General features: G+C 36.0%; 1 protein-coding gene across 1 annotated transcript in view; it reads left to right on the top strand.

The window, feature by feature from the left end:
- The window catches only part of LOC148951939 (gamma-aminobutyric acid receptor subunit alpha-6-like), a 153874-nt gene that overhangs the window by 49052 nt on the left and 79478 nt on the right, over window positions 1-25344 (top strand). Inside the window, exons 6-7 of the mRNA XM_089089104.1 lie at window positions 3027-3161; window positions 20407-20559. Of these exons, the coding sequence (XP_088945230.1) occupies window positions 3027-3161; window positions 20407-20559 (288 nt within the window). The remainder of the gene's footprint in view (window positions 1-3026; window positions 3162-20406; window positions 20560-25344) is intronic.

Genomic DNA, 25344 nt, shown 5'->3' with positions numbered 1-25344 from the left:
AGGCCTGCTTTCGCCCTGGAAGATCTACAATCAATCAGGCCAAACAGGTCACATCAGCAATCATCAAGACAGCGAATGACGTCCTCGAACAAATATTCTCAATGAAAACCATGGCTCAGAGATGAGATCATTATGCGAGGATAAGCGTTTATTTTTTAATAAATGCGACCGCAACAGCCGAGATACTTATAAGCTTCTCACAAGAAGAATTCAGCGAGAGATTAGGAAGACACTAGGTAACCAGCTGCGGAAGAAATACGAAGATTGCAAAGTACTATTCAAGAATGAGAGCCGGAGGTCAGTTTTCCGAAAAGTACGTAAATTGATACAGAAAAAAAGACCCGCAAATATCGGTAATCCTGGTCAAAAGTGAAAAAGAGATTAACGATCATCAAATGAAACTTGAAAGATGGAAAGAGTATTTCAATGGTAAACTCAAAAACTGCCGATGGTAAAATACTATCCCACTTCGCCATGCCCTACCAAAATCTCAGAGCTCCACTTCCCCTCAAGTTAGAAAGCAATGTCTGCAATCAAGTTGGTCATACAGCGAAAAGCCCCTGGCCCAAACAGAGTCACCGTCGAACTCATTAACGTCAGATCGGATGAGGTGACTGGTATGTACCATACTTATTGTTCCTATTTGTCGAAAGGGGTCAAAGAAAGAGCATGGAAACTACCGTCCAATCAGCCTAACGAGCAATCAGATACGTGTCTTGACAAAAGTACTACTTCAACGAAAACAAGCAACAACTGCTCTTGTCATTGGAGAATATCAGGCCTGCTTCCGCCCTGGAAGATCCACAATCAAACAGACATTTTTTTTTTTTTTTTTTTTTTTTTTTTTTTTTTTTTTTTACAGGCTTCACGGCTCTATCACAGATGATGAATAATTTTACAAATAATGGAATGGTACATCGAATTCAACCAGGAACTCTACCAAATATTAGGTGATTTCTGTGAAGCATCTGACCTGGTGTGGAGCGAAGAACTCTGGCAGATTTTTCTTCACTACGGGACCTCATTTGAGATAGTCAGGATAATCAAGAGTTTTTATGACAAGTTTCAAGGCCAAATAATAACCTCTGATGGGTTGTTAAAACAGTTCACAACTTCGTTACATCTTATTACATCTTATCACTACACCTCTTCAAGCTCTTTCTAAATGTCGTTCTGTCAATGATGCATTGGGAATATGGCGTAACAGAAAGAGATAACCTTGCTGATAGATGTTCTTGCCTACGCTGATGATATTGACGTTTTAGCCAACTGTTCACAAAAACAGCAGGCACAAGCTGATAAACTCTACAATGCCACTAAGCGGTTTGGGATGAGAATCAGTGTCAGCAAAACCATGGCCATGGTAACTACGTGACATAAACAAAACAACCCACCCGTTATCACTATAGGGAGGATACAAGTATAAAAGGTTAACCATTTCTTGTACCCTGGCAACCTACTACCCTCTGATAACTGCCACAGCTCTGACGTGAAACGTCGACTTGCAGTTGCTATATCTAGCTTCCGAAGACTAGCAAACCTCTGGAAAAGTAGCGATCCATCTAACAAACTTAAAATACGCCTATTCAACAGCATTATCATGCATTTTTATGGACACTGAAACCAGAAGATAAAAGAAAATTTCTATTTTCGAGAAGAGATGCTTCTGCATTATTACTAGAATCAAATACACTGACAGCATCACAAATGTTGAAGTATACCAAAGGCTTCAGTCCACTGAATCTATTCTCAGTAATATCAAGAAAAAACAACTGCGCTGGTTGGGCCACGTCAAAGAAATGGAGCCGAGCCGCTTTCTGAAATTTGCGCTTGAAGGATATCTGCATGGCCTACGTCCACGAGGCAGACCACAAAAACGATGGACTGAGAACTTCGATTCAAAAACATCAAGTTAGCCACTTATCACGTACCATACCTGATAGAACAATGTACCGATCCCATATGCATGAGCAACCAAGAGGAGTGGCCCCAAAACGTCCAATGAAGATGGCCGAGACATAAGAATATGCGCGGTAAGATAAAAAAATAGTAAGGAGTAAAAGATTTTTTTGAGAAGAAACGCTAAATTCTGCACTTTTAAACACGTGCGCATGCTACAGGCAAAGTGAGGGCCTTTAGGCCCACAACTGAAGCATGTACACATCCAAACACAATATAAAAAAGAAATTAGACTTTTTGAACAATTCTTCATGGCAATGAGTGGGAAAAAAGAGCAACCCTTGCCAAAACTCGAAAAAAAGTAAGTGAAACTTTTAAATTAATCAAATTGATAAACATTGCACAGATTGCAAAGATGTAAATTGCAAAGATGTAAATTGCAAAGATTAATTTCTTGTAACGATTCTAAATTTTTAAAGTTTATTAACCTTGTTGCTACATGACAATAGTTTTTGGCATACAAATATTTGAATAATTTTACAAAACAAGGGAAGGTGATACACACTTTAAAAGAAGTGGAATCTTGATGACAATATCCGTTACATTCAGTAGGTCTGATAACCCTGGAAAAGAGTTTGAGCCTTGTATCAGTGGCGTCAATTTTCAGAAATTTGAGGGGAAGGCAAAAGTGTATTTTGAAAATTTAGGGGAGGGGTGGTTTTATTTATTTTTTATGTTTTAATGAAAATACATAAAAAAAACATTCTCAATGACAACACAAAAGAAGGAATTTTTCAAAATTTAGGTAGGGGCAAAAATCTTGAATAGAAAATGCCCCCCCCCCATGCAGTGAAATCCTCTTTTAAGGTAACAAAATATTTGCAATTGCATATACAGCCAAATTGAACACTTCAATTAATGAACCAGTTTTTTGGATGGGTGGAAAGATCAACCCCAAGCAAGTCAGCTCGTTGGAACCCTTGGTGTCTGAGGGATGTGGTGGGCATGCTTTCTGTAGAAGAAGTTCCGATATTTTGGATTGTCTATGAATAATCACCACCACGCAGATCTTCATTGGTATACGTTTATTAAGCATCGCGAATCCTTAGACTTCTTTTATATTCCAGATGCATATTCTGCAAATGACCTTGTATACCAGTGGGATGTTGACAACGGTGTCAAATTTCTTCCTGGAGTAGAATTGTCACAGTTCGACCTAATATCTTCCCCTATCAGAAACATCACGATACATCGTAAACAAGGTAGGCAATGGAAATTCTGCATTAGATGGCGTTAGTTTCTTTGAGTCTTGAGGGAGCTAACTGACAATCCTTTGTAAAGACTTGTTTGAAGAAAACTAACGTAATTTAACAAGTATACATTGAGGTTTACTAACCTTGTAGATGAAAAATATAAGCAGGATCAGACAGTTTGTGGTAACGAACTGTAAGTAAGGAGCGATGCAGCTCAATAGTAGCCGAAACTCTAAGAAACGGTCTTGATAAAAATAAAAAAGATACATCAAAGGAATCGAATTTTGATTCTTATTCAAAATATGTAAAATTCATCATTTTTAATGTTACCCATCAAAAGTTACGATCCTGTCAAAATTTGTCCAAACTCTGAAAAATGGAAGAAACAACCCCAAAACATCAAGTGGTCATAATGAAAATGATACTCTCAGATTGAGCTTACCAGAGAATCCTACTGCAGAGGTTTCAAGCTCATATGCACAAAAATATAAAATTTTGCGTTTTTTTTTGCCGGAAAAAAGATCACGGATGCGTGTTTATTTGTTTTTTTTTTCAAAAGGGTGACAGTATCGAAAAAGTGATCATAGAAGATCGGGAGAGGGCTCATTTGATCGGAAATCAAAAGTTCTAGTACCCTTTTAAGTGACCAAAAAATTGGAGGGCAGCTAGCCCCCCTCCCACGCTCATTTTTTTCCCAAAGTCATCCGGTCAATATTTTTGAGACAGCTATTTTTTTCAGCATAGTCGAAAAATGTAATTACCATGTCTTTTAGAATGACTTGACGCCCACAGTCTCCAGGGGAAGGCCTGCAAACAGGGAACTTTATTCCAGTATACATAAAGTATCGGCAATTGGGAAGTATACAGAGTTTTCACGAGGGATTCTACTGGTGGGGGGGTTACGTGGGAGGGTCTTTCCATGGAGAATTTGTTTGTGGGAAAAGGGAGTTTTCCATAGAGGGGATCAGGGTTTCCCAGCATTATCTAAAACTATCAGAAATTCAATAAAAAACAAATTTTTTCAACTGAAAGTAACAACCAACATTAAAACTTAAAGCGAACAGAAATTACGACGTATATGAGCGGGGTCTCCCTCACCTCATTACCTCGTTCTTTACGCTGAAGTATTTTTTAGAGCTTTTAAAAGAGCTTATTATTCTAATTAAACGGTCTTTGTGATTTAGGAGTCATTCTTAAAAAACAGAAACAAAAAATAAAACTTTAGCGTAAAAAGCGAGGTATTGAGGAGAGGGCAACCCCCTGATATCCGTCATAATTTCTGTTCGTTCTGAGTTTTAATTTTGCTGCTTACTTTCACTTGAAAGAACTCGTTTTTAATTTTTTATTTTTCAAATAAAAACGAAGTTCACGGTGCCTTGCCACATGTTAACAGCAGCAGGTAAAACAATGGGGAATTGATTGGGGACAGTGAAATTTTTAAACCTTAAATGAATATTGCAGCTTTATATCAAAGGGCTATCCTCGTCAAAGCACATATATAAATAAAACAATATGCAAAAAAAAATGCGATTGTTAAAACTAAAATTAAAAAAATAAAACAATCTGAGAATCCCTACTTCAAGGAAGTTCAATCACAACAATACAAAACGATGTAATTACTTCTGACATATACAAATCAAGAACATATTTTATTGCGATTCCTGCTTTATCAATAGCTAACCAAAAAGGTATTTTTGTTACGGGTTCGTTGGTATTGGCTATTGGTTTTATAGTATAATTTTTTAAATTATTTTAATTAAGTTTACGCACAAAGCATAGACTAAGTACTCCCCCAAGTCCCTATTTAAAGAAATTAATTTAAAAAATGTTTCCACAAAACAAGTCTTTCATAGAAAAGTAAAGAGCTAACCCCTCTGCCTTCTCAAGACCAGAACATAATTTGCGCATTATTGAAAAAAAATGAGCGTGGATTGTCATTTTAATTGGCATATACTGATATTTATTCCTAAAATTAAAAAAAATATATTTATGAAAGTAAAAAAGTGAAAAGTTACTTTACCTCCTGTATCTATCCCATCTCGCATAACAGAGAGTAAGTCATCTCTGATTGACAATTATTTGAAAAAAACTACGTTTTCTAAAGAGTTAAAGAGGCTGAGTTACAAGGTCGAACCTTAAAACGTACAGGGATTAGGAGGCACAGTTGGGGGGCTGCCGCCCCCAAACCCCCGCTTTCGCAGCCTTTAAATAAAAAAAAAATTTAAACTGAAAGTAAGGAGCGACATTAAATCTTAAAACGAACAGAAATTATTCCGTATATGAAAGAGGCTGTGCCCTCCTCAACGCCTCGCTCTTTACGCTAAAGTTTGACTTTCTCACAATTCTTTTTTTAAACAATAAAAACTTTAGCGTAAAGAGCGAGGCGTTGAGGAGGGCACAGCCTCTTTCATATACGGAATAATTTCTGTTCGTTTTAAGATTTAATGTCGCTCCTTACTTTCAGTTTAAATATTTTTTTTTTATTTAAAGGCTGCGAAAGCGGGGGGTTTGGGGGGGCCAGCCCCCCAACTGTGCCTCCTAATCCCTGTACGTTTTAAGGTTCGACCTTGTAACTCAGCCTCTTTAACTCTTTAGAAAACGTAGTTTTTTTCAAATAATTTCTGCACGTTTTTGTACAGTTTATTACTTATTATTGCTTGACTAACTGTTAGCTGATCGTGTCAGGAGTTGAAGTTGGGGGGCTGCCGCCCCCAAACCCCCCGCTCTTGAACATTCTTGTGTTAAGGCTTTTAATTCCTGAATACTCAAATCACGTCGTACAGGGTGCCTCCTAATCCCTGTACGTTTTAAGGTTCGAACTTGTGACTCAGCCTCTTTAACAGCCCCCCAACTGTGCCTCCTAATCCCTGTACGTTTTAAGGGTTGACCTTGTAACTCAGCCTCTTTAACTCTTTAGAAAACGTAGTTTTTTTCAAATAATACACATAAACAGGTTAGACATGCTTTGTTATGAAAATTGACGCGGAGATATTTTCATAACAAAGCATGTCTAACCTGTTTATGTGTATTATTTGAAAAAAACTAAGGTTTTTCGTAAATGTAACTTCGGGGGATAATATTTTCGGTCTGAAAATATCAAAAGGCCCTAACAGGTCAAATTCTGCTTCGAATGAGTCCTCATTCAACCAGATCCGTTGCCAACTGTGGCCTGTAGGCGTGGCTAAGAAAAAAAAAGAACTGATGATGAATTTTAAGTGGCTCTATTTGGTTTTTTGAAAACAGGGAAGGAGTGATCGGATTGAGCTGAAATTTCGAGGATAAGCTCCCGGGCCCTAGGAAAGCTTAACCTCTAAATTTCAGCCCAATCGGACAACGTTAAAGGGGGGCTGTGGTGGGAGGGTCCAAACTTCCGGCCCAGTTTACCCCATGAAGATAAAGTCGGAGGAGGATGAAATTTTGCAAGTTTCTTAGTTTGAGCTTGGGCTACAAAATGCGATCACCGCCGTTTCTCTGCGACCTCTAGGACCTGAAATCACTTAACATTGTGGTGGGTCGCCTCTTTATAGAGGCACAAGTGTGCCTCCTTGATATTTTCTGTACGGCTACTTTGATCCAAAATTATGTTTTAGTGAGTGACATTTCTGATCATTTCCCTGTTTACTCTAGACACTGTTTTGATAAAATGACTATTGAAAGGACTCGTGAGTCTGGTAAGAGGCCTTTTAGGTTTGGTGAAGTGGAATTGATGCTTCTTAGGCCAATATTGGCAGAAATTTCTTGGGGTGGTTTTGAGAGTGATTCTGATTTTGTTAATTTATTTGATACTTTTTATGAGTCTATTAAAGAAACTGTTCTTGATATTTGTTCTATTTCACCTTCTAATCGTAAGTCTAAGAATGTTTTTCCTCTAAATCCTTGGATGACCCCTGGTCTCCTTAGGATTTGTAGAAGAAAAAATAATCTCTGGAGGGTCTTTAAGTCTGCTAGCCCCTCAATGAAAGCTATTTGCCTTCAGCGATTTAAAACTTATAGGAATATTTATAATTCTTTATGTCGAAAGGCCAAGTCCCAGTATTATTTTAATTGTTTTTCAGATTGTGGTAAAGATATACGAAAAACTTGGCAGGTAATAAATTCTGTGCTTAGGCCCTCTTTTCAATCTCCATCAGCCCCTTCTTTTTTTTTATCTCGATGGCAAAATCATCGAAGATGAACTGAATGTTCAAGATGCATTCACTTCATATTTTGTGAATATCGGTAAAAGGACCGCTTCGGCTGTTAGTTCTTTCAAACAGTTCGTGGTAACGTACTGTAAGTAAGGAGCGACCCGGCTCAATGGTAACCGAAACACTAAAAAACGGAATTTTGATACCAATAGATACATCAAAAGAATCAGATTTTAATTTTGATTTCAAAGATATAAGTTTCATCAAGTTTAATATTGCCTATCAAAAGTTACGCGCCTGAGAAAATTTGGCTGATTTTCGAAAAAAGGGGGAAAGACCCCCTAAAAGTTATAGAACCATTTTAAGGGTAGAGTTTTGAGACAGCCATTTTGTTCAGCATGGTCGAAAATAATATAACTATGTCTTTTAGGATGACTTAATCCCTCAAAGCCCCCAGGGGGAGGGCTGAAAGTTATGAACTTTACCCAATGTTAACATATAGTATTGGTTATTGGGAAGTATACAGACGTTTTCAGGGGGAATTTTTTCTGGTAGTGGGGGTGGGGGTGGGTCGGGGGGTTATATGTGAGGATATTTTCATGAAGGAAGTTTTCATTGGGGAAGGGACATTGCTATGAAGTGGGCGCCGGATTTCCTTTCATTATTAAAAAAAAATCAGAAATTACATTTATGAAAACAAATTTTTCAACTGAAAGTAAGGAGCAACATCAAAACTTAAAACGAACAAATAATATTAGCTATATGATTGGGTTCACCTTCTAGTAAATACCTCGCTCTTTAAGCCAAAGATTTTTTAGTATTTTCATAAGAGCTATTTATTCTAATTAACGGCCTTTGTGACTAAGGGGTCATTTTTAAAGAATTGAAACAAAATTCAAACTTTAGCATAAAGAGCAAGGTGTTTACTAGGGGGCAAACCCCCTGATATACGTATTAAAAATATATGAATATAGAAGTTCGTTACGTAAGTTAATTCGTAAGTTACCTATATTTATTACTAATAAAAACGTCCGTAAATAAAATTCAACAAGTTTCGAAAAAGCCATTTAACCAAATAAAAGTAAAATTAATATGCAAATTTCGTTTTAATTATTCATGCACGGTGAACCAAAATCAAAACCTGCATTAATTCAAAAACGTTCACAAATGAAATAAAAAAAACAAGTTTTTTTTAATTGAAAGTAAGAAACGACGTTAAAACTTAAAACGAACAGAAATTAATCCGTATATGAAACGGGCTGTCCCCTCCTCAACGCCTCGCTCTTTACGCTAAAGTTTGACTTTCTCACAACTCAATTTTTTTTAAACAATAAAATTTGGTTTTAATTGCAAATTTTTTTAATTAACTTTATCGAAAATCACACCATCAGATTCAGTTTATCAAAGAACAATATTAAAGAAGCTTCAAACTCCTATCTGAAAAAATGTGGAATTTTGCATTTTTAATTAACTTTAACGAAAATTACACCATCACATTCAGCTTATCAGGGGAACCCTATTAAAGAAGTTTCACGCTACTATCTGCAAAAAGGTGGAAATTTGCATTTTTTGCTCGAAGAAGGATAACGATGCGTGTTTTTTCTTCAGGGGTGATTGTTTCGATCCAGTGGTCATAGAATATTGTTAGAGGGCTCATTCAAACGGAACTTAAAAGTTCTAGTGCCCTTTTTAAGTGACCAAAAAACTGGAGGGCAGCTAGACCCACTTCCACGCTCATTTTTTTTTACCAAAGTCTCTTGATTGAAATTTTGAGATAGCCATTTGGTTCAGCCTACTCGAAAAATGTAAAAACTATGTCTCTAAGGATGACTTAACCCCCCACAGTCCCAAGTGGAAGGGCTGCAAGTTTCGAACTTTGCCCATTGTTTACATATAGTATAGGTTATTGCGAAGTATACAGATATTTTCCGGGGGAAATTTTTCTGGTAGGGGGGGGGTGGCTGGGGGAGGGGTTTACGTGGGAGGATCTTTCCATAGAGGAATTTTTCATGGGACTTCCCAGCATTATTTAAAAAAGATCAGAAATTAAATATAAAAAAACAAGTTTTTCAACTGCAACAGCAGCAACACCGAAACCTTAAAGAAAATATTACATATATGATTGGGTTCGCCCCGTAGTCAATACGTCGCTCTTTAAGCCAAAGATTTTTTAGTACTTTCATAAGAGCTATTTATTCTAATTAACGGCCTTTGTGATTTAGCGGTCATTTTTAAAGAACTGGAACAAAATTCAAACTTTCGCTTAAAGAGCAAGGTATTGACTAAGGGGCGAACCCCCTAATAAACGTATTAAAAATATGTGAATATAGAAGTTCGTTACGTAAGTTAATTCGTAAGTTACGTATATTTATTACTAATAAAAACGTTCGTAAATAAAATTAAACAAGTTTCGAGAAAGCCATTTAACGAAATAAAAGTAAATTAATATGATAATTTTGTTTTAATTATTCATATACGGTGAGCCAAGATCAAAACCTGCATTTATTCAAAAACGTTCAAAATTACATAAAAAAAACAAGTTTTTTTTTAACTAAAAGTAAGGAGCGACATTAAAACGTAAAACGAACAGAAATTATTCCGTATATGAAAAGGGCTGTCCCCTCCTCAACGCCTCGCTCTTTACGCTAAAGTTTGACTTTCTCACAACTCTATTTTTTGCAAACAATAAAAAACTTTAGCGTAAAGAGCGAGACGTTGAGGAAGGGACAGCCCCTTTCATATACAGAATAATTTCTGTTCATTTTAAGTTTTAATGTCGCTCCTTACTTTCAGTTAAAAAAACTTGTTTTTTTTTATTTAATCTCCTTCAAGATCCAACTTCAGGTCTTATCTTGGGCCACCTTGTATGAAGTCAATGTATTTGGAACCAGCGACGGAGAAAGAAATTATTAAAATTGTTATGGGATTGAAAAATTCTTCATCGTCTGGCCCTGATAATATTAACTAAAAAAAAAACAAGTTTAATTAACTGAAAGTAAGGAGTAACATTAAAATTTAAAACAAACAGAAATTATTCCGTATATGGATGGGGATGTCCCCTCCTCAACGCCTCGCTCTTTACGCTACAGTTTGATTCTTTCTCACAACTCTGTTTTTCAAATAATAAAAAACTTAAGCGTAAAGAGCGAGGCGTTTAGGAAGGGACAGCCCCTTTCATATACGGAATAATTTCTGTTCGTTTTAAGTTTTAATGTCGCTCCTTAATTTCTGTAAAAAAAACTTTTTTTTTTTTTAGTTAATGTCTGAACGTTTTGAATTAATGCAGCTTTGATTTTGGCTCACCGTACATGAATAATTATAACGAAATTCGCATATTAATTTTCTATTTTTTGGCTAATTCGTAACTTAAGAATTAACTTACGTAACGAATTTCTATATTCGTATGTTTTTATCACGTATATAAGGGAGTTCACTCCCTAGTCAATACCTAGCTCTTTACGCTGAAGTTTTGAATTTTGTACGAATAACAAACCCCTGAATCACAAAGGCCGGTTAATTAGAATAGATAGCTCTTTTGAAAGTACTAAAAAAAAATTTAGCGAAAAGGGCGAGGTATTGACTAGGGAGCGAAGTCCCTCATATACGTAATAATTTCTGTTTTTTTTAAGTTTTAATGTTGCTCTTTACTTTCAGTTGAAAAGACTAGTTTTTTTATTTAATTTCTGATCGTTTTTCGAATAATGCTGGGAAATCCGGCACCCCCTTCATAGAAATGTCCCTTCCCCCAAGGAAACATCCTCCATGGAAAGATCCTTCCCCGTAACTCCTCCAACACCCCCTTCCCCATCATTAAAAATCCCTCCTGAAAAGTCTTGATACTTCCCATTAACCAATGCTATATGTAAACAATGGGCAAAGTTCATAACTTCCAGCCCTTCCCCCGAAAACTGTGGGGGAATAAGTTATCCTCAAAGACATATTTATTAGATTTTCGACTATGCTGAACAAAATGTCAGTCTCAAAATTTTGATTGGGTGACTTTGGGAAAAGAATGAGCGTGGAGGGGGCCAAGTTGCCCTCCACTTTTGCTGTTCCCTTAAAAAGGGCACTAGAACTTATAATTTCCGTTCAAATGAGCCCTCTTACGATATTCTAGGACTACTGGATCGATATGATCACCACTGGGGAAATATATATATATATATATATATATATATATATATATATATATATATATATATATATATATATATATATATATATATATATATATATATATATATATATATATATATATATATATATATATATATATATATATATATATATATATATATATATATATATATATATATATATATATATATATATATATATATATATACAAAAAAAAAACGCATCCGTGATCCTTACAAATAAACACGCATCCGTGATCTTTACAAATAAACACACATCCGTGATCTTTACAAATAAACACGCATCCGTGATCTTTCTTCTGACAAAAAATATAAAATTCCACATTTTGCAGATAGGAGCTTGAAACTTCCGCAGTAGGCTTTTCTGATACGCTGAATCTGATGTTGGGATTTTCATTAAAGTTCTATGACTTTTTGGGGGTGTTTCCCCCTTTTATCGAAAATAAGGCAAATTTTCTCAGGCGCGTAACTTTTGATGGGTAAAACTAAACTTAATGAAACTTATATATTTGAAATCAGCATAAAAATATGATTCTATTGATGTATCTATGGGTATCAAAATGTCGGTTTTTAGAGTTTCGATTACTATTGAGCCGGGTCGCTCCATACTTACAGTTCGTTACCACGAACTGTTTGATTTTGTACTAAAGTAATCAAGTTCATACTTCATTCTATTATTTCTCCCTTAACAAAACTTATTAATCTCTCCTTTCAGCATGGTATTTTCTCGAGTAGTCTCAAGCGTGCTCGAGTCATCATAATATATAAGGGGGGGGGACACGAAACGATCCAGCCAACTATCGGCCAATTTCTTTGTTGTCTGTGCTTAGCAAAATATTTGAGAAGGAGATGCTTTCTCGTCTTAATAATTTTCTTACTTCTAAAGATTTTTTTCACGATTTTCAATTTGGTTTTCGAGCAAGTCATTCAACTGAGCATGTTTTTACGGTTTTATTGAACTATCGTCGTTCTGCCCAAGACACCCAATTTATTCATGCTGCTTTTTTTCTGAGCGTTCGCGAATCTTTTGATTCTTTAACCCGTAGTGTTTTGCTTTTTAAAATTTCTCAGGTTTGAATAAGAGGTAGTGCGTTTTATTGGTTCAAGTCTTTCATGTCTGGTAGAATAATTTCTGGTGATCCACTTTTTCGCTCACCATGAAGTGTTGATCAGGGGGTCCCTCAAGGGTCAGTTTTAGGGCCGGTGCTGTTTTTAATTTATATAAATGACCTAATTTTTGCAGTTAGAAATAAAAATACTCTTTATTGCTGTCGTCTATGTCGTCCAACATTCTCCCGTACCCATTACTATAGTTTGCATACCTCGGATTCTCTTGTTACTTTTGCCAACGATACCACCCTTATTACTTCTAGGAGAACAGAAGATGAGGTTCGTACAAAGTTAGTGGACCTCTTCAAGAGAGTTTCAATTTGGTTTGATGCTAACTCTCTTGCCTTAAATGTTTCTAAAACTAGTTTTTTAGTTTTTTCTTGTATATCTCAGGCTTGTCCTAAATTATCTGAAATTCACATATCCAAAGGCTTTATTAGTAGACCAAAGGATGGCCATGTCCATTTCCTAGGTATCCTCCTAGATGAAAATTTATCTTTTAAACGCCATATTGATTTGATTAAAATGAAGGTATGCAGAAACCTCGGTATTCTAAGAAAACTAAACCATATTTTTCCAGGACCATTATTAAGAATCATATTTCATAGCTTAATTCATTCTTATGTTTCCTATTGCTCAGTCATAAGGATGTCTACTTTCCCTTTTTTTCTCAAACCGCTTTCGAATACTAACGATAAAGCTATAAATCTTATCCAGGATGTAAATCGTTCAAAACTAAACCGTTACTTGAAATTAAAAAACTATATTCTTTCCTGTGCGTCTTTCGCCTTTCTTCAGCTCCATGGTGATATTCCTAGATCCCTTAGATTTACGTCTTCTTTTGTATCTGATCGGTCAAATTATCAACTCCGTAGTTCTCTAAATATCCAAATTCCCCATGCACCAACAATAAGATCCAATTTTAATCCTCTTGCTGCGTGTCATTTGACATGGAACACCCTTCCCGATTCGGCTCGAGAATGCCACTCGTTTGGCACCTTCAAAAGACTAGTAAAATTACTTGTTTTCATGTGATTAATTTTTTTTACTTTTGCCTGCTGGGAATAGTCTTTTCATTTAATTGTTTTTTTTCTGTTTTTTTTTTTTATAGATGTTGTGATTCATTGCAGTTTGATAAAACTTATTTAGTGAACTCTCCTTGTTTTTGTTGTTGCTTTTTCTCCATTTTATGAAGCAAATGCTTTACATGTGAAGAGTTTAATTGCTTATGTTTATATGTTTAAACGTTAATATTATGTTTATATTGTTTACATGTTAAGCGTTTAAATGTTTAATGTTAATGGGATGTTTTCATATTCCCCCTCCTACAGGCCATGGAACATTTGAGGGGATTTGTAGATTGTTATGTTATTATTTTACTGATATATGGAAAATAAATCTATCTATCTATCTAAAAAAAAAAACATTTGAAAAGAACTTTGTTTTCAGTAAAGCACAAATTATGTTCTGGTCTTGAGAAGGCATGGGGTTTTCAGCCCTATTCATTTTGATTTTTGCTCGTTTTGTGTTTGACTCAAAACGCACCGCCGCACCACCGCCGGTGAGATGTCGGCGGCGCACCGCCGTCGCGATCATTGTTGACAACAAATATTTATGTTTTGATAAATTTTTTTTTCTAAAGAACCCAGCTATAATTTGATACAGATTTCGACCTATTCATGGGTTAGAAACTTCACGAGTCGCTGGCTGTTATCCGCAATTATCCTCAAAACCTAACATTATGTACTTTCTTCTTTTATCGTTATTTTATTAACACCAGACTTATACAGGAGTGCCTTAGGGATCTTTTCCCCAAGAAATCTCAAAGTGTTTGCAATTCTTTAAGTCTAACCACATATTTATACCATTTTACATTTTTCAAACGCTGCCCCCACCTACCCATAAAAGCCTTACTTCCATGCTTGGCTGCAGCCTAGGCCTTCCAAGGTTGAAATGCCTTTTAACAAATTTCCTTATGAATAGAAAGAGCAACTTTTATAACACTGATCCACTATGTCATTACATGTTTTTTTTATAATAAATACGTTCTGAAGCCCGAAGGTATGGATTTGAAACTCAGAGAGGAGAGAAAGTAACAAAAGGTATGGATTTTTAGCACAATAACACTGTGCTAGGGATAGCAAGTCTTATCTTCATAGGAGGATCAAAGGTCCTATATTTATAAATTATGTTAAGTATTTGGTTAAGCATTTGCGTGTTTCTCCTGATACTAAGAAGCTACTCATACAAGAGAAGCATAATACTCATCTTTATCCAAATGTGATACACTATGCCAAGAAGCATTGGGTCATACTGCTGACGATACCATCAATTGCAGTCATTACATGCAACCATTGGATATTTCTGTCGCTGACCCACCCAAGTGTTAGTACAAATAATCCATGGATATGATGGTGGTCAACAATCCTGGAAGACCTGTCACCATTTACAACACAGCCGGGTTGGTATAAAAACTTTTCCCCTTAGCTTTCATACCATAATTTTTCCAGAAGGGATTTGGAAGGTATATCTACTTTGAATCCAGATTGTTTTGATAATGAAAATCTGTGCTCTTAAATACAGACCAACCCAATGTTTTTTTAGCCAACGAAGCTGGTGGCAAGTTGCAAAGCTCATCAGAGGGTTCTGACTCCAGCCCGTCCCTACCTGCACTACCATCCTCTCACCCAATGCTTTAAGTAAGCCCAGTGATTTTGCAGCCATTGTGATTTAGGATAGTCACACCTGAAAAAGCACAACCACATCCCGACAGCACCATGAAAACACAATACTTCAACGAAGAAAGGAGGGTAGAACAAAAGTGCTCATTGATGCATTGGTGAAGGCCAAGGTTGAAGCTTCCTTCGCTACAAGGGAGGTAAGGAAAAGGTTGAAAAGAAAAAAGGAAGCAACAAAAAGCAAGTAAAACAAAGAAGCAGGCTGTGAAGAGATTTGGTGAGAAGACACTGAGGGTGAATATGAAACTGAAAAGCTTCAGACTGTGACATGACAACTCAGACAGTTGTTTATGACAAACTCAGACAGTTCTTTGGGCAAGATACTGAAAAGGAATTTGAACTTGAACATTTGATTTGGGTTGCAGTTGGCAACTTTGTAAAAGTCATCTATGAGGACCATTAGGGAGAAGATAAAACCAACTGCAAAGGTCAGTGGGATGACTATGAGTGATGGGAGAGGTAATGTGTGAAAGTGGCTAGAACAGCCAGATCATACCTACTACATGAAAGGGGATTTAGGGTTAAAACCCACCAGTACTTGGACAGGGTGTGATCTTAGAAAATGTTCTGACTAAAATGTGTTTTCCCTAAACAAGGACTGCAGGTTCTTGATTTTGGATCTGATGCACATAGTTGGGATTGGCTGACTATAATTTTATATCTAAGCCGATTTAATTATGAGGCTTGGGGATCGAGACCGAACAGAACATTTCTATCTTGAAGGGGGAGGATTGGATTTATATATTTTCTTAGGTAGGCAACTCTTTTGCTCCGACCCTTTCAAAACTGCATACGGTAAGGTTTATACTTGTTTTATGCCTGTGGACTGTCGGGCTCTTTGACTAGTTTACGTTTTTTTATTTCAAGGATTAAAGGGGGGATAAGAACCTTCGGGTCCCCCTTGCTTCCTGGGAAGCAGCTTAAAAATATAATGAATACAAATTTTGAACTTAATGAACAAAGAATGCTGGTATATGCAGTACAGCTTTAGATTATGCATTTTGAAAAAGATTTCCGTGGCCAAAATAGAACAACTAGGATTTAGCTGCTTTCCTGCATATTGCACTCTAGAATGCTTTCAATAAAATTACTAGTTAAACTTTAGCGTAGAAACAAAAGGCTGGGGTCCTGCAGCCCCCATATGTGTAAGAAAATTTCAAGGTCACTCTTAATTTCATTCGGAAAAATTGTTTTTCAAAACTTTTGTGAAATTTAATTGTGTGGTTGCTTTACTTGTACGACCATTGTTAAAAAAAACAAAAAAACTTTCCAGTTAATAAATTTTGAGATCGTGAAAAATATACAGAATATTTTTGGAGGGGGGGGGGGCTTCAATATGAAAAATAACTTTTTAGTCCTCTATTATTTCGAGTTCAGTAAATCTTTCATATGAAAACAACAACAGGTAAAACAATGGGGAATTTATGTAAGACAGTGAAAATGTTTTTCCTTAAATGAAGATGTCGGCTTTATATCGAAGCACCATCCTTAGCAAACTAATAACATAAAAAAATAAAGTGCAATTTTTAAAACTAAATTCAAAATTAAAACTAAATCGCGGTTTCTGAGCCAATAGAAATTAAACTGAAGCTGAATAATAATATCATAGGCAGCGCAATAGCGCACCCTAAGTAAAGAGCGGTCTGGGCACAATGTATTTTCATCATTATTATATTTTTTAGACCAGGGCACTTCGTATTAAAGGAGTTGTGGAAATTAAAGGGGCTAGTGTCGAAAGTAATTGGAGGGCAAACAACCCACTTCCAACATTTCCCCAAACACATCCGATCAAAATTTTGAGATGGCCATTTTGTTTAACATAGGCGAAAGGCCGGAAATTATGTCTTTGAGGATGAAAATCACCCCCCCCCCCCTAAAGGACCGCAGGGCAAGAATTGTAAGTTATGCTCTGGGGGCATATAAGTTTTTTATAAAGAGGGTGGTCGTATGTACTTTGAAGGGGGTTCATTGGATTGGTAATTGGATGTTCTAGGGCTCTTTTTAAGATTTAAAGTGACCAGAAGGAGGAACCCCCCCCCCCTACACACCTCATATTTTCCCGAAATGCATATAATAGAAATTTTGAGATGGACATTTATTGTCGCAGGAACTTCAAAAAAGACTCATTTGATTGGAAATTGAAAGGGATAGTGCCCTTTTTAATAGTCAAAAGTGAATAGAGGGAAAAAATCCCCCCACGCCCATCAATTCCCAAAACATATCTAATCAAAATTTTGAGATAGCGATTTTATTCAGCATAGTTGAAATATCTGGAAATTATGTCTTTTAGGATACCCTCCCCCCATCCCTCAGGACAAGGGTTTTAAGTTATACCTCGAGGGTGTATAAAGTTTATATGAAGAGGATGGTCGTATAAACACTGTAGTGGGCTCACTGGATTGGAAATCAGATGTTCTAGTGCCCTTTTGAATAATCAAAATGATCTTCGTATTTCACCAATGCATCCCCTAGAAATTTTGAGATAGCCATTCGTTCAAAAATAGTCCAAAGATCATATAACAACACCTTTGGGGTAGATATTATCTCCCAGACTCTGGAGGTAAGGGTTGTAATTCAGTCCAGTCCTCCCCCTCCAAGAAAGATAACATTCTGTTCGGTCCCAATCCCCAAACCGCGAGACAAAACAGGGTGCACCAAACTACGGATAGAAATTGCCACCTTTTAATCCAGAGAGAGACGTTTATTAAACCAAAAAACAACACCAGTATTAACAGCCACCCTAAAAAGTAAAAATCTCGTCCGAGGGGGTGGCAAAAATACACTAAAAGATAAAACGGGACTAAATAAGTTATAGAACAAGTAATACAAATCGCACATCCTAATCGGTAACAAAAACCTTACAACAAAACAAATTCAACTATTGAAATCCTACCCCAAGAGATCATAATAAGTTATTCAATTATTTATTTACAACCCCCCCCCAAAAAAAATAATTAATAAAATTCATACTTACTAAAAAGGATGTTTTTGATTTTTCTCTAAAACAAAGACATATCACTATGATTTTTAATGCTCTGATCAAGATGATTTCAACTTCTAATCCCCCTATGATGCACTGATAACATCGACCGGATGGAAACGATCAGTGGAGCATTAATCTCTCCGGAAGATCGAGTGTCATGATCGTGGATCTCAAATTTACTAAACATTCAAAATATGAAAGATTTGTAACAGTTCGTAGCCTACAAATAAAAAAAAGGCATATAACTCTCCTCACTTTTCGAACTTTTTATGAGATATGCTTCGGAGGAATTAGTTTGGAAATTAATATAATAGAAGAGTAGTACAATTTTATTCCTTATTTTATGTTCTTTTTCTGTAAGGTATAGAACGATATTATGTTAAAGCTTGAACACAATCGAGATCTAAAATATTACAAAAAAGATTATGCTCTTTTTCTACATGGCATGGTATCACGAGATTATATAGGGTAGGAAAGTTGGAGGGAAAGATTCGATTTTGGAAATTTTGAAAAGTAAGTGTTATTTAGATATGAAAAATATTGGAGAAGTTCTAGTTGATGCTGTATTTTTTGCTTATCTGTTGTGTTTCACCATGGTCCAATGGAGTTTTTGCGTAAATGAATCGATGTATCTATCTATCCATCTGTACAGCGAAGAAACATATTACTTAGGACTTGAGCCATCAGGAGGGGCTGGTGTATTGTGAGAGTAATGGCTATTATGATGAAAGGGGGCATAAAATAAGAAAACTAATGGTAGCCTATTATTCTTATTTTATTAACATGTTTCCTTCAGAAGAGTCGCTAAAAAGCAATTTCACCTGGATGAACAATTAAAGAAATATGAATGAAGCTGAATTGCTTAATTCATATTGCTTAATGATTTCCAAAAAAAAATTGGAAGAATATATACACAAAAAAGAACATAAAATGGAGTGTTCAGTATGATTGCTGATGGGATGAAAATACCCTTCTTATTCCAAAAAGGCTAGCTTATTTTGGAAAAATTTATTTTATTTTGGAAATCAAATACCGAAAACAAATCTTTTATTTCAAAATATTGAAAAGAAAAAGTTAAATAAATCTTAATACAAACAGTGGGAGTTCAGGGGCTGGCAGTCTCCGTAATACTAAGGATAACAGTAGATATGGTAAAAAAAATAGAGGAAACTAAATAAAAAAGACTTCTTTCTGAATGAAAGTAAACAGTGACATTGAAACTTAAAAAAGATGGAATTTATGGTCCATAGGCGGGGGGGGCTACCCCCTTAAATTCTCCCTCTTTTTACGCTATAGTTTTACTTTTTTCTCCTGTACATCGAGAGTGAATGCTCCGAAATAAGGGCAAGGGGAATAGGATAAAAGTATTTTCTATAGTGCCTCATAATTGGAAGGGCTTGTTTATCGAAATTGCTTTAAACAACACTATTTTAACTCAAATTATTTGAAAGGCAATCGGTTAGTACAATATTTCCGACTACTAAATGGTTGTATTTTTTCACTTAAAAAAATATTTTCAGTCATGCACTAGTCAAATTTCAGCGCAAAGGTTCGAGCGGCAGTCCCCCAGGTGTACAGAATAATTTCTGTTCGCTTTAAATTTCAATGTTGCTCTTAGTTCTATTTGAATAAACGTTTCATTTGTCATGTTTTCAGTGTCAGAGGAGATCAAGCAAAAATAGACCTCAAGCCCATAGTAAAGTAAGTAAAAGTAGGGTTGGGGACCAGCCATCTTGTGCTTTCGCACACCCTTCCTGCTTACCTTCCCTAGATTTCTCCAGTTGCCCATTTAGAACTGGGTCAACTTTGACTGAGCTTACAGAGTCATGCCACTGACCCACGTCCCATAACAAATAACTGGTCACGCCAGGAATCGAACCCGTGACCCTTGGACAAAGGATTCCCGGCACGCCAACCCTAGTAACCGGAAAAATTAAAAATTTGATTTGAAAAAATTGTCAAATGAGGAAGAAGCATCATTTGAGGTTGATTCAGGAATGGAAATTACCATAAGGGGCTACTTTTCTTTACTGATGAAACTTTCAGCTATGTGATTCTGAACATTTCTTTCTGTTTTCTTATTAAGTTAGACTTTATAAACAATTTTACGCTTAACACTAATGACTTTTGCACTTGCAGGGGAATTTTCAGTTTTGGAAGTGATATTCAACCTTAGAAGAAATAGCGGTTACTTCTTAATACAGGTTTATGTGCCTTGTATTTTAATTGTCGTGCTTTCATGGGTTTCTTTTTGGCTAAACAGAGAAGCAACAGCTGATAGAGTAAGTCTTGGTAAGACATATTAATTTTTTTGTATATACATCATGATTGCAGCAGTAGCTGCGGCCTAGTAAAGAATTAACCACAGGCCATTTTAGCCGAAATGAAAAAAAAAAACGTAACAAACTGCCAATTGACAGATGTTTCTCATTTTACATTCTTTGAAAAACGTCAAATTCCATTCACATTCAACTTAATAATAATTTGTAATTTCGATGAGAAAGTTGGAAAAAACCGTAAAAGTGGCTGAATCCGCCATTGAAATCATCATTGTCGGAAACCCTAAACTGGAATTCTACGGTCTCCCACCTTGATCAGCAAGTAAGACCTCACTTTTTACACAGATAGTAGGGATGCATCTCCGTTTCTTCTCCATAGGTAACCGCATCGAATCATTAGCCATAGAATATCGGGAGAGCAGGCACGTACGCAGGAATTTGTTTCGGGGGGGTGGGGCAATTTGTTTCAGGGGGGGCCAAATCCTTCAAACCCATTATTCTGTGAGAAAAATCAGAAACTTATGGGAAAATTAAAAAAAATCGTGAGATTTCGGGGGGCGGGCCGGGCCCGGAGGCCCCCCCTGCGTACGTCCCTGCGGGAGAGAGCAGAGGGCTTACCACAGAAAAGTGCATTTTTTTGCACTTGTGCACCACAAACATCAATTGTGGCCCGGATAATGTCAAAATTGGGAAGATTGTAAATTCTGATATAAACATCATCTAATTGGGGTCTGAAACCCATGAATGCAGATTTACAGTTCCCCGTTTTGAAACCAAGGAAAATTGCATTTAACGCGGGTCACACGACAATTGCATCTCCATTGAATTTAAGCGAGCTCTACAGGAAACATTACCCAGAATTTGCAAATTAAACTGTTCGTGGTAAAAAACTCTAAATAAGGAGCGAATCTAAAGATGAGTTTTGGTAATAATAAGTCCAGATAATTGGCTATAGTTTTCTTCTTGTTACAGAAAAATATTGTCTTTTATAACATAAAAGATTTCATTTATGTTCTTCCTGGCACAGAAGGTGCAGGGGTGGAGGGGGGCAATTCATGAACACTGTTAGGAAATTGTATCATGAAGGGCACGCATCATGAAGGGCACACATCTTTGTTTTTATTGATATTTAAGTGGAAATATTGTTTCTTATGTTTTTTTGTAATATTACACAGTTGGTGATAACGATCTGTAAGTAAGGAGTGACTTGTGTTACCAATAATCAAAACTGTAAAAAAAGGAGTTTTGATAACAATATATACTCTAAAACGATTTAATTTTTATGTTGATTCTCATCCCCATCCCCAACCTAAAGAAGTCATAAAGTTTAAAGTTTTATACAAAAAGTCATGTACCCAATTATCGAATATGGGTGGAAGCAGCCCGAAAAGGGCTAAGGATTTCGATGAAAATTACGCCACCAAATTCGGTATATAAGAGAACTCAACTGTAAAAGTTTCAAGCTTTTGTCTACAAAAATGTTAAATTTTTGTGAAATTAAAAAAGGATGATAACGGAAGAAAGTTTATGAGTTAGCTCAAAATAAGACAGTTTATAGTAATGGGCAAATGGCACTCTGACATTTAGAGGGCTTGGGGGGTGTTAGAGCTATTCCTGTTTGTGGTAATTTAAGTTCGACTTGATTATTCATTTTAATTTCTATTCGTTTTAGGGGTCATTTATTTATTGAGAGTAATTTCTGTTCATTTTAAGTTTGAATTATTGCGTGACTTTTTCTCTGCTCGTCATTGGTTTTTATATAGTTCTTTACTTTTCTTTAGAAAACTTTTTTGAAAGTCTTTGTTTGTATATTAATGTGATTCTAAAAACGAACAAAAATTATTCTGTAGGTAAGGATTGTTGCCGTTCCCAATGGGGCCCCTAATCTCCATGCTAAAATTTGTCCTTTTTCTTCAGATGGCTCGGGAAGGAGTGTTCTAACACAATAGCAGTGTGTTAAAGCTTGTTTTCAAACAGTTCTCAAACCAGTTTTCAAACTGTTCGTGCTAACGAACTGTAAGTAAGGAGAAGTGCGGCTCAATAGTAACCGAAATTCTAACAAACAAAATTTTGATACCAACGGATACAAGTAGAGATGGGGGTACCAGCCCCACCCCTCACCCCTGTTGCCATCTACAATTTAGTCTAAGGCTGACGGGCTATAATTTATGCATTTTTTTTACGTTTTTTGTCACTGCTGTGAATGAAAAAACAGGATTTTTCTCACTTTGATGGATGTTTCTTGGATGTCAACAACAATTTAAGGATGTTTCTTGGATGTCAACAGCAATTTATGTATGTTTTTATGGTTTTTGTCACTGCTGTGAATGAAAAAAAACAGGATTTTTCTCACTTTGATGGATGTTTCTTGGATGTCAACAACAATTGAAGGATGTTTCTTGGATGTCAACAGTAATTTATGCATGTTTTTATGGTTTTTGTCACTGAGAATAAAAAAGCAGGATTTTTCACACTTTGATGTATTTTCAAGGTCGATTTATTTGTTGTTGTTGTTGTTCGTCCAGGTGTACGCTAGGGGGAATGTATTGATTCAGGACTCGACTAGGGGAACTAAATTTCCAAGGCCAATTGATTTGTTGTTGTTGTTCGCCCAGGTGTACGCTAGGGAGAATGTTTTGATCCAGGAATGGGAAACAGGAAGTACATGCCTCCTTCTAAGCTAATCAAAGAGTCGGTTACATCTCCTTCTAAGCCAATCAGAGGGCTGGTTACATATGGTTTCCCCAATTACATCACAATTCGCCCTTGAGATTACGTATATAATGGACATGCGTTGTGATTAAACATTCAGAAAGTTCTGCGACATTAAGGATATAACAATGAATATTATTGACAAGGAAACGTCATCTACAATGATTAACAATGTGAGTTCTGTTTAGTAAATTTTCATTCTTTTATTTTCAAATAAAATCATTTTACATAGTAGTCCCTCCAGTAAATTCAGGTAAATCCCCCCCCCACACTACACACTTCACTATAGATTGTTTATACTCACTAGAAAGCTTAAAATATGTTCTTTTTTACTATGTAAACCCCCCACTGATTACAACTTTAATTCTTTCATTGGAAATAATTCTGTTTTTCGATAAATTCTTGCTTTCTCTATTTCTATCTAAAGTGACAACTGACTTCTGTCAGCTATTAATATGCTGATTCCATTTAAGCCGTCACCCTATCCTTTATCAGTTCCGTAAAAGACTTAAACAGGTGATAATTACTGTCACCCTTTTAAAGTACATCCGGCCTCATAATCCTTACGTTAGCGGCTTAACCAAAAGTTTTCACAAAAAAAGAGGATATTTTGATCAAATTAACATCATAGCTTCTTCATCGCAAATTTGACTTTTGCTGTACTCAAAAGGGAGAGGGGTTTTCTTCTGTAAAAAGAAGAGGGGGTTGGAATTGTTAAGAGGGGGATGGATGTCAGTTTCATGTAATATTCATTTTCAATTTTGAGTACTCAATGTTTATATGGGAGGAGGAGTTTAGGGATACAATGCCTCGGTTCTAGCAGCATCGCTGCAAGGTGAAACCAAACTGTTCCCTCCCCCCCCCGTTAACCGCAAGGGGATGGATTCATTGTGCAGACATGTACACCCTTTGACAAGAAAACTAATGTAGTCATTCCTATATATATATATATATATATATATATATATATATATATATATATATATATATATATATATATATATATATATATATATATATATATATATATATATATATATATATATATATATATATATATATATATGTATATATAACCCTGAAGTTTAGTGTTTGGTTAGCTTTTATTTATCCGCATATTTATCAGGTTGGCTATTTTGAGATCTAGATTTTAAATCATTGGCTTGGATTTGATGCAGCTACTGGCCCTAAAAACAATAATAGTTTTTTTTAAATTTATTTTCTGAATGGTAAAAATAGAATTTCTATGCTTTTCGGGTCCGATTTCTCACAAGTTGTGTATTTATTTTTTTCTCTAAATGGTAAAAATAGGAGCATTTCTGAATGTCGCAAATTTTACCTTTTGCTTTGCTGAAAAGGGGGGAGGGGGACTTCAATGTGATAAATGCTTTCTAGACAAAATTAGGGCTAAGTTAGGTGAGGGGGGTACTAATTTTTATTCTGTAAAAAAGGGAAAAAATTATTTCAATACTAAATTTTTCTCTTCTTTTCAAGGCAAATTATGAAGAATATGCGGCCCCTCCATCTAAGAGAGCAAGGGTTAATAATAAAACCCCTGCGAAGGCGAAAGTTATGCAATATGGTCGCTGGCCGAAGCCCCCCAAACAAGTTTTGCCTGCTCAAGTGCATACCGTCACTGGTCCTACTGCACAAGCCGCAGTCGGATCTGTACAAGAATCTAACATCGCCGCTGGCCCGTCCACCTTCCATCATGCATTGCCAGGACCATCCGGCACTCAAGTGCAGCCGAAATTTGGAGATGTAAGTTTAAATTTTATTTCTCGCTATTTTTTCAACCTGATATAATGTTCTCCCTTTGAATCATAACAAGTGTATGCATTCAGTCTGCTGAATTAGGTTAGCGAAGCCAAAAAAAGGCACTATATCCCGCTCATAATAAGTAGCAAAATCCTTTGCGATATAAACTGCTTTATTAACGAATGGTTCACCTTGCCTCTACAAATATTATAAAAACAACTTTCTATCGGAATGAGTTGTGTATCATGAAAAGGGATAGGCTATCCATCTCAAATCAAGTAAACACACCTTTTTTTCAATGCACAATAAAAGTATTAATATGAAATTT

This window comes from Artemia sp. Qi Xiang Cuo, chromosome 5 (assembly GCF_049724085.1).
Source record: "Artemia sp. Qi Xiang Cuo chromosome 5, ASM4972408v1, whole genome shotgun sequence".
NCBI classification, from domain to species: Eukaryota; Metazoa; Arthropoda; class Branchiopoda; order Anostraca; family Artemiidae; genus Artemia; species Artemia sp. Qi Xiang Cuo.
Note: the sequence above shows the minus strand (reverse complement) of the source record. Positions and strands in the feature narration are given on the sequence as shown.